This window comes from Chrysochloris asiatica, unplaced genomic scaffold, assembly GCF_000296735.1.
Source record: "Chrysochloris asiatica unplaced genomic scaffold, ChrAsi1.0 scaffold00022, whole genome shotgun sequence".
In the NCBI taxonomy this organism is placed as follows: Eukaryota; Metazoa; Chordata; class Mammalia; order Afrosoricida; family Chrysochloridae; genus Chrysochloris; species Chrysochloris asiatica.
In genome coordinates this window covers 24,000,541-24,010,272 of record NW_006408540.1, presented here as the reverse complement: position 1 = coordinate 24,010,272, position 9,732 = coordinate 24,000,541, and the positions used below count along the sequence as shown (strand labels likewise).

Below are 9,732 nucleotides of genomic sequence, written 5' to 3'. Positions count from 1 at the left end.
TGGTGAAGATCAAAGATCACAGCCTTCGATATGGATTACATCTCAATGTAAAGAAAACAAAAATCCTCACCACTGGACCAATAAACAACATTCTTATCAGTGGAGAAAAGATTGAAGGGAAAGAAAATCCATAGCTCACAATTAATTGAAGGACTTCATTCTTCTTGGATCAACTATCAATACTCATGGAAGCAGCAGTCAAGAAATCAAATGACATGTTGCATTAGGCAAATCTGCTTCACAAGACCTTTTTAAAGTGTTGAAGAGCAAAGATGTCAGTTTGAGAACTAAGGTGTGCCTGACCCAAGCCATGATGTTTTCAATAACATTATGTGCCATGTGAGCGCTGGACAGTGAGTAAGGAAGACCATAGGAGAATTGATGCTTTTGAGTTATGCTGTTGGGGGAGAATATTGAAAGTGCCATGGACTGCCAAAAAACCACACAGATCTGTGTTGGAAGAAGGTGTAGCCAGGGTGTTCCTTGGAGGCCAGGATGGCCAAATTTCATCTCTCATACTTCGTACATATTGTCAGGAGGGACCAGTCGCTGGAGAAGGATATCATGTTTGGTAAGGTGGAGGGTCAGAGAAAAAGAGGAAGACCCCCCAATGAGATGGATTGGCCAAGTGGCAGCATCAACGGGGTCAAGTGTAGCAACAATTGTGAGGTTGGCCCAGAACCAGGCAGTGTTTGGTTCTTTTGTGCATAGGGTTGCTGTGAGTCGGTATTGCCTCAATGGCAGCTAACAACAACAACCATTCAGAACTTGACTGCCTCTCCTCCCTAGTCTGGAAGCACCACTGAAATCTGATCACCATGAGGGACTCTTGTGGTATTTATGTGCATAGCTTCCATCTTTATAGCAACCCATACATACTCCCAGAGTACAGCAGACTAGCAGACGAGTGGTGGAAAGCATGTAACTAGTCCAATAATAATAATACAATGATTAATCTTGAGAGTGCAGCCAAGAGCTATTGCTATTGTGTGACTAACTAAAAGACATCTGAATAGGGGGACTCGACTATAGGAGATTTGAATGCCACCAAGTGACTTTCTGGAGGATTTGTCTGATACCTTGTTTTCTAAGCATAGCAAGAATTTTCCTTATGGGGCTAAAAGGTAATGTAGAAGTATTCTATTAATGCAACATTAGCAAGAGATTCTAAAGCGGTTTGTGGTGCTAACATTCCATCTACAATCTCATCAGCCGTTTGAGCCACAGTAGCTGAATTTGCAGATAGATTCCTCAAGCTACCATAGTTGAGTAGGAGTGCTCAAATGAACTCTCAACTGTTCATGGTTTTTTTAGCTATTTGGTTATGTAATTCCAAATGAAAATGTTCAGATTAATAGTTCAATTTAAATACTTCTAAAAAGTCTAATATGAAAGTTTACAGAGCAGATTAACTAATTCTCATTCAACAGTCTGTACACATTTTGTTTCATGACATCGGTTGCAATGCCCTCGTTATCACAACAGTTTTCCCACTTTTTCCATTGGTTCTTCATTTCCATTTGCCTATGTTTCTTACCCCTTCCTGCCTTCTGAACTTTGTTTTTGGGCAAATGATGCCTTTTTGGTTTCATATAATTGAGTGTTCTGAGGAGAGCTTGTTCTCTATGATTTATTGTTCATTTCATAGGCCTGTCTGTATTGGCTGAAAGGAGTGGCTTCGGTTTAAACAATGCCTAAGGGTCATAGTCTTGGAGTCCTGGTGTGGCGCTGTGGGTTAATGCGCCAGACTGCAAAGCCATTTGAACTGCAAGGTCAGCGGTTCAGGCTCAACAGCTGCTCCTTGGAAACCCTATACCGGGTCGCTATGGGTCGGAATCGACTCGACAGCACTTGATAACAACAACAACAAGGGTCATAGTCTTATGAGTTCTTTTACTCTATTGAGCCTGTAAATTAAGTTTTTTTTAAGATTTTGAATTTTGCTCTGCATTTTTCTTCCACTCTTTCCAGGACCTTCATTTTGATCCCTGTTAAAGTGGTCACTAGTTGTAGCTGGGCCCCATCTAGTTGTTCTGGTCTCAGACTAGTGGAGGCTGTCGTTTGTGTGGTCCATTAGCCCTTTGGACTGATTATCTTTTAATGGGGCAAGAAGAAATGCTGAACTTTACCAAACCAGACAAAATAGGTAGGAAGAACCGAGGACTAACATTGCCTGTGTGGGTGAAATGCTGTTGCAGATATGAATAAAACAGCATGACGTTCCCTTGGTCATAGGCCAAGGAAATAGGAATACCAGAGATCTCTTTAGTCTGTGAAAGTGCAAAGTCACCAAGTCTTCACTGGGCATTTCACTGTATGTTGGAAAAAGCTGTTTTAACTTTTTGCACTTGGTGATATTTTCCTTAGATTGGGCTATCATTAGCACTACTGCCAATTATAAAAAGAAGCGTTAAATTGAAAATAAATTATAATGTCCCATTATACCTCTGGAAATGAAATCCTGGTGTGACTCTGTAGGATAAGCACTGAACTGCTAACTGCAAGGCTGGTGGTTCAATCCTACCAGCCACTCTTAGAAACCTTATATAGGATCACTGAGTCCAAACCATCTTGACAGCAATTAACAACACTATATATACCTTTGGAAATGGAAATGCATAGAATTCCTAAATCTGGTTTTTCAAAATTATATGAGGTGTATTTTTGTTTTATTTTGTTGGGAGATTGCAGTAACATTTGTTTTATTAATTGTGAGCTATGGATTTTCTTTACCTTGTATTTATAAACAGTGTTTTGGGGGTGGGTGGGTGGTAGTCACTAGCTTTGTTCTGTTTTCTTGTTTGTTTGTCATGTCATATCTGCAGACAGTAGAGTAATAGAGAGTTCATGAAGAATATTAGCAAAGTTGACCCAGATCTGTCCATGTTGCTATCCACCCCAAAGTACTTTTTCAGGTTTTTTTTTTTTCTTTATTATTGGAAACGAGCATTACTGGCTTCTCCTATCCTACTGGAAAGTTGTTGAAATTCATGTTTGAATGAAAGATTAAAGGGATTGGCCAGAAAAAGGTTTTCATTAGGTAATTCTTAGAATAACCATTCCAGTTTTTTCTGTTTTTTAAAAAAAGTATGTCATTATATATTTTCCCTCAGAGAATCATTTTCTTAGCAGAAAATGTAGGTAAGTTAAGAAGAATCAAGATGATAAAATTGTCTTTGACCCTGTCTGTTAATGTGACAGACTTCAATTTTTCATATAAAGAATAGTTATAATAGAATATTGTTATGAAGATTCAGAGAAGTGGGAAGGCAGGTATTTAAATGTCCTGTGCTCTTAATAATAAATGACCTTCATATTCCAAAATTGAGAATGTTGATTGAGTTTTTTAAAGTACATCAAGGAAAATTAATGCTGCAAACAAGGCATTATGCTTGCTTTGTATATAATTGAATTAAAGCAGTCTTTATTTTTTAGGGGACCCACGGAGGCCGTATCCAACAGATTTAGAAATGAGAAGTGGATTGTTGGGTCAGATGAACAATCCGTCCACTAATGGTGTGAATGGGCATTTACCAGGGGATGCACTCGCAGCAGGCAGGTTGCCAGGTATGTTTTCAAACACAAGGAGGTTTTTCAGATATGAAATTGTGTGATACAGGCTTATTGAACAAATTTGAGATCCACTGATGGGCTTTGAACTGGTTTAACCCCTTGCTGAGATTTGCATTTCCACCACAGATACACTGAATTATAATTTACATTTTAACACTTATACATAAGCATCACCATCTGGGGATCTTGTTAAAATGTAGGTTCTTATTCATTATATCTAGAGTGGAAATGCAAAGTTTCATTTAGGGGCTAAACCAAACCCAATTCATTTTAATAGCTAGAAGCTCTGCCCGTTGATCTTCTTTTCTGGTTATTCAAGTTTTTGTCTAATTTAGTTTAGAAAAACAAGTTTTTCTTGTAGTGCAAGAGGGCTGGAAACATAGAAAAAGTACATTTTCCTTGCAGAAAATCACTCCAAAGTACAAATATTTCTGTCACTTTTCTTTCTTAAGTTGCAGTTCCCAGAGAGATAAGCAAACCTTCTCTCTTTGCTTTTTCCTTCAAAGGTCTTTGTGAAGGAAGGTCAGTGTCTTTTTCCATCAGTAGTGGGAAGGAATAGATGATTTTAATAGCTTTCTAAAATCGCAATTCTGTGAGCCTCTGCTCTCTCTGAGCTTTAATCTTTCTAGTTTTTTCTAGAAACTTGTGCTGTTTTTGTATTTGTTTTCTATCTTTGCCTATTGTTAGGTGATTTGTTTTGTTTTAGTATGATAAAACATTTGGAAAGGGGGGGAAAAATCACCCTTTTAATTTTTGTTAACTGCGTAAAGTAGAAACTGATGAACTCATTGCATATGTTATTTCTCTTTGCTATCTACAAGTCTTTTTTTTTTTTTCTTTATTTCTTCCCCTACTATATTATTTTGCTGTTGAAAAGCATGCACAGTAAAACATACACCAGTTTAGTCGTTTCTCTATATACAGTTAGTGCCACTGATTGTATTCTGAGTTGCACAAACATTTTCACTCTCCATTTCTAAGTGGCTCCTCTTCCAACTGCTCAGACTGATTTAGTTGTAGTCAGTGATGTGAAATTTCATCAGACCCAAATTGTTAAAATTTGGGTGAAGTAGAATAACCATGAAGGTGGGAAAAATATCGGTGGAAGTCCTGGAATGACAGTCTTGGAGGAGACATTCTGAGCCTTCCAGCATCCTGATGCAGGAGATTAGATCACTGTCAATCTCTGTATTGAATGTGGAGAGCAGCACACTGTCAGAGCAGGGCAGTATTGTGTCTGACTGCTGGTAAGAAATTTGGATGCTATGCAACATATGAACTGCCCTTGTTTTCCAAGAGTAAGATTGACTTTCTAGCAGAATGTTGACCTGTGATTTTTCCCATTCTGGTTATCATCCCAGTTCAACTACAGTTTACAAATTCAGGTCCTTTCTGATTTCTCTTATTGACAGTAACTGAACCGATAGATAACAAAAATTCATTGCTTCCTATGATTCCTTTTCAAGTTACTGTTGTCTATTTGGTGCCATGTAGTTTTTAAAAGAGCTGAATGCTCTAGGCAGACATCTTTCTTTCCTAGGTAAGTTAATCTCCCCATCTTTTCTGTGTTTATATTGTGTTATGTGCTTGCTATTCATGGTCCAGTCAGGAGACAGAACCCACACCAGTAATCTAAAGTCTCTAACAAGGGACATTTAAAGAAGTCTTAGCTGGAACAAGGTATTAACTATTGAGCGATAAAGGTAGGACTTTGTTTTTCAAAATATAAGAACAGCAGACCAGGGAGCAACCGCTACATCTACAAGGCAGAATTCCCAAGGAAGGGACAAACGTAGAAAAGGTTGCCTTCCCTGCACATCCCAAAATTGTTCATTGAGACTTCAATGGGAGGTTGGTGGCTGTGACCCACTGAATGGCAAGGACAAGGATGTTAGATAAATTGCCCCAGGCCTGAGCTAGCAAGCAGGAAATTGTAAACCCAGAGTTGCCAGGGAGACTTGCTGGGAAGCTGCCCTCTGGGATACTCCTCAAGTCTACAGGAAATACCCTCTGGGCTGCCTCTGAAACTTTGCACATGTGAGCTAGGCACTACTGCAGGAGTGAGAAGAAAAAGCAAAAATCCTCTTGCTGACAAGCCTAACACTGCCATCTGGTGGTAGAAGAGAAATGTTCTCGTGGTCCTGCTCTGCTATCCCAAAGCTGGGCAAAGGGAGGCCTTGAAGCTAAGAGGCAGCGCCTTGGTAGCTGGCACTCTTATCCTAGTTAATGTCATACCCCTTTCTCTTCACATTTTTTAAAATTTACCTTCATTCTGTCCTGAACTGTACCTGTTTATATGCCATCTTGCTTTTCTTTCAAAATGTAGACTATTAATGTGGCTTGGATACTTCCTTTTAAGCTACCTTATACTGACACATTGTTAATCACCTTCTTTTTGAGCAGAATGATAGCTTAGATCTCCTGGCTTCTAAGAAATGATTCAAACCTATGATAGAGCCCACTGCCATCAAGTCAATTTCAATTTATAGCAGCTCTACACAGTTTATGATCATGCTGGTAGAGATAATGTCGTTTCTATTTACAACAGAACAGAATAATATATATAATTTAATATATCATTTATGTGCAGATAATATATCCCTTAAGTATCATGTATCCAAATGCTAAAACATCACACTTTTGCTTGATAAATTGCATATTTTCTCAAATGGGTATTTTGATTTTTAAGCCTTAAAAATATTTACTTCAAATTATTTGCCTAAAGAGAAGAGTCGTTAAAAAGTAAGATTGATTACCATTAGAAATGTTCTCTATGTGCACCTTTCTGTTCCCCAGATGTCCTTGCTCCTCAGTACCCATGGCAGTCCAGTGACATGGCAATGAACATGTTACCACCCAATCACAGTAACGACTTCCTGTTGGAACCTCCTGGGCATAACAAAGAAAACGAAGATGATGTAGAGGTGATGTCAACAGACTCCTCAAGTAGCAGTAGTGACTCTGATTAAACGGAAAAGGCAAAAAGCGTACAGGGCAACATACGCTGCAAACTGGGAAGAGTAGCCCAGTAAATATTGGCTATTGTTGAATTAAACAGCTTATTAAAAATTATAGGGAACTTTTTTCAGTCAAAAATCATCGTTTCAATCCTAATCCACTAAGCAAATATTTAGGGAGTATTCAACATTTCCTGTTGGAATAAAAAGTTTATTTTATTGTTCAATGTTTTCTTAACCCTATTCTATTCCAGTTTTGTTGGCATTGTACATAGTAGATTTGGAAATAAGATTTGAGGGAAATGACTTGTGTGCATATCACTAATAGACCTTTAGGAATTATTATACAAAGCAGTGGATTGCTGAATATGCATCATATTTAAAAATAACCACATGCATCCTTTGAAAAGGAAGGCTATTGGTCTTTGTATCAGCAACCAGAGAAATTGTCTCAGTTCTGTTTGTAAATTTATTGTAATTTTGTAAATAAACCTTCTTGTTATATTATGTGTTTTGATTGTTTTGTTTAAGTGTAACTGCAGTGCAAGTAGGAAATTAGTTCTGCAACTCTACTTACAGTTTATATAACTGTAGCTAAATTCTGAACCAAGAATAAACATGCTGTAATGACTTTCTGAACCAGTTATCACAACTGATAGGTGTCTCAGAGGTCCAGGCTCCAATTTTTAGATGAAATAAAATATTAATAATTGCAAAACTTAACCCTGGGTAGGGTTTCTGAGGAGCAGCTGGTAAGCTTGAACCGCCAACCTAGCAGTTCAAATGGCTTGCAGTCTGGCGCATTAACCCACAGCGCCACATCAGGCTTCCAAAACTTAACATAGTGACATTTTATTTTAAGAACACAAATTGTATGAAAGTTTTTTTAAATTTTTTATTTGTGAATTGAGTGAAGGTTTACAGACAAGATCATCAGTTTTATATCCTAATCATGCAGTGATTGAGGATTGAGATGAAATCCTTGAAATGATTTGAGATGATGTAGCCATTGAGATGAAACAAATCCTATGCTTTGTTTCATCTCAGTGATTGCAATCCCATCCATGCAGCAACAGTTATCCTGCTTCCTCCCTGTGACTCCTGTTTCCCTTCCAACCACCTTCCCAGCCCTTTGTCCTTAGGCACACATTGCCCCTTTGATTTTGATGATTGACCATTCTGTCATTAAGAGTGGACATACCTTACTAGTGTTGTTGTCCCGCCTATATATCTGTGTGAACGTTGGGCCATGAGGGTGAGTTCATTTCCAGACCTGAAGGGTGGACAAGGACTGTAGTCTCAGGTTCTTTCAGTCTCTGATAAGTAAACCCTCTTCCCCCGCCCCCCCTTTTTTTTTTAAATACTGTGTTTTGATCTACGTGTTCTGCTCTAACCGTGACCTAATATAATCCCTTTCAAAGCATTTGGTAGTGATAGCTGGGCACCATCAGGTTCTTCTGGTCTCAGAGTCATGGAGACTGATGGACTGATTGATTCCAAGCCTCTTCGGTTCTCATCACTCTTCTGCTGTACATGGAAAGACTAATTGCTCTACCCTAATAGCTTATGAGCTATTAAGATCCCTGGTGGTACTCACCAAAGTAGTATGCAGAACATTGTCTGTGTGGACTACGTTATGCCAGTTTACCATGGTGTCCCCTGAGACTGATCCCGAGCCCCTAGGTTCAACTACTCCTTGTAACAACATTTCCTTCCTATCCCTTGTATTCATTTTGTATTGCTGCTGTCACAAATTACTACAAACAATAGCTTAAATCAAACATTAATTTTCTTACAGTTCTAAAGATAAGCACAACATGGTTTCCCTGGATTAAAAATCAAAGTATGGGCTGAGCTGCATTTCTTTACATGCCAGGTTCTAGAGAACACCTGTATCCCTTGGCTTGTGGTCCCTCCCATTTTTTTCTTTTGTTTTGAAATTTTTTGTTGCTCTTCCATTTTGTAAGCCAACAAAAGAAAGTCTCATGCTGTATCACTCAGATTCTCTGCTGATGCTCGGCCTCCTGACTTGATAATCTAGTCTTCACCTAGTTTTCAGTTAATCAACTTCCGTCTCTCTCACCACTTAACACAGCATAATTACCAGGGATGGGACTCAAAACTGTTAAGGGGGAATCATTTATCTATCTATTTACCACAGATGTACAATCCACATCTTCCCCCTGAACGTTACAAATATATGCTCCATCAGTAGTCATAAAAGACTTAACTATAGTATGTAAGAACCAAATTAAGTTTTTATGAGATTTGTTTTTTTTTTAAGTTTTGTCATGTCCAAGCGTTATGTGCTGCTGAGTTGATCCTGACTCAAAGCAACGCTGTAGGACAGAGCTACCCCATTGAGTTTTCTAGGCTGGAATAGTTTATGAGAGCAGATCGCCAGGTCTTTTCACCCTCAAAACTGCTGGTGGGTATGAACTGCCCACTTTTCATTTAGAAGCCAAACAGTTCAGCCACTTGCCACCAACACTCCTATTTTGTGGGTAGATTTCTAAATGTGTGTATGTTAAGTGCCAATTGTTAAAAGTGCTATCGAGTCCTTTGTGACTCAGCTACCCCATGTGGGGTCTCTAAGGCTGTACATGTGTGTAAGAACAGAAAGCTTCCTCTCTGTCCCACAGAATGGCTGCTGCGCTGGAACCATGGACCTTGTGGTTTGCAGTGCTTAGCCTTCAGAACCACTGTATTTCTACATAGGCAGTTACTGTCTTGTATTTTGATTCCTCAGTGTCTCCTTCAGTGAAAATAATGTCGACGTATTCTTTTCTGTTAGGTGTTTCCAGCTCCTAAGCAACCCTGTGAACAATAGAACCAACCACTGCCTGGTCCTGTACTGTCCTCACATTCACTGATATGCTGAGCTTACACAGTTGCAGCCAGTGTATCCATCTCCTTTGGGGTCTTCCTCTCTTTCGCTAATCACCGACTTCATAAGCACAATGTAGTTCCTTCTCAAGGACTGGTCCCTCTTGATAATGTGTCCAAAGTGAGACAAAGTCTTATCCTCTTCCACTTCTAAGGAGCATTCTGGCTATACTTCGAAGATCGTTCTCGCAGTCCATGGTATGTAGATTCAGTATTCTTTGCAAACAAGATAGTTTAAAAGTATCAGTTCTCTGGTCTTATCCACCTTAGTTCTCAAACTGACATCTTTGCTCTTAAAACACTTTAAAGAGGTCTC

At 38.9% G+C, this 9,732-nt stretch overlaps 1 protein-coding gene across 1 annotated transcript in view; it reads left to right on the top strand.

Moving 5' to 3' along the window:
* The window catches only part of MED4 (mediator complex subunit 4), a 41,712-nt gene extending 35,170 nt beyond the window's left edge, over positions 1 to 6,542 (top strand). Inside the window, exons 6-7 of the mRNA XM_006837638.1 lie at positions 3,436 to 3,567; positions 6,370 to 6,542. Coding sequence (XP_006837701.1) covers positions 3,436 to 3,567; positions 6,370 to 6,542 — 305 coding nt within the window. The remainder of the gene's footprint in view (positions 1 to 3,435; positions 3,568 to 6,369) is intronic.
* The last annotated feature ends 3,190 nt before the right edge of the window (positions 6,543 to 9,732 follow it).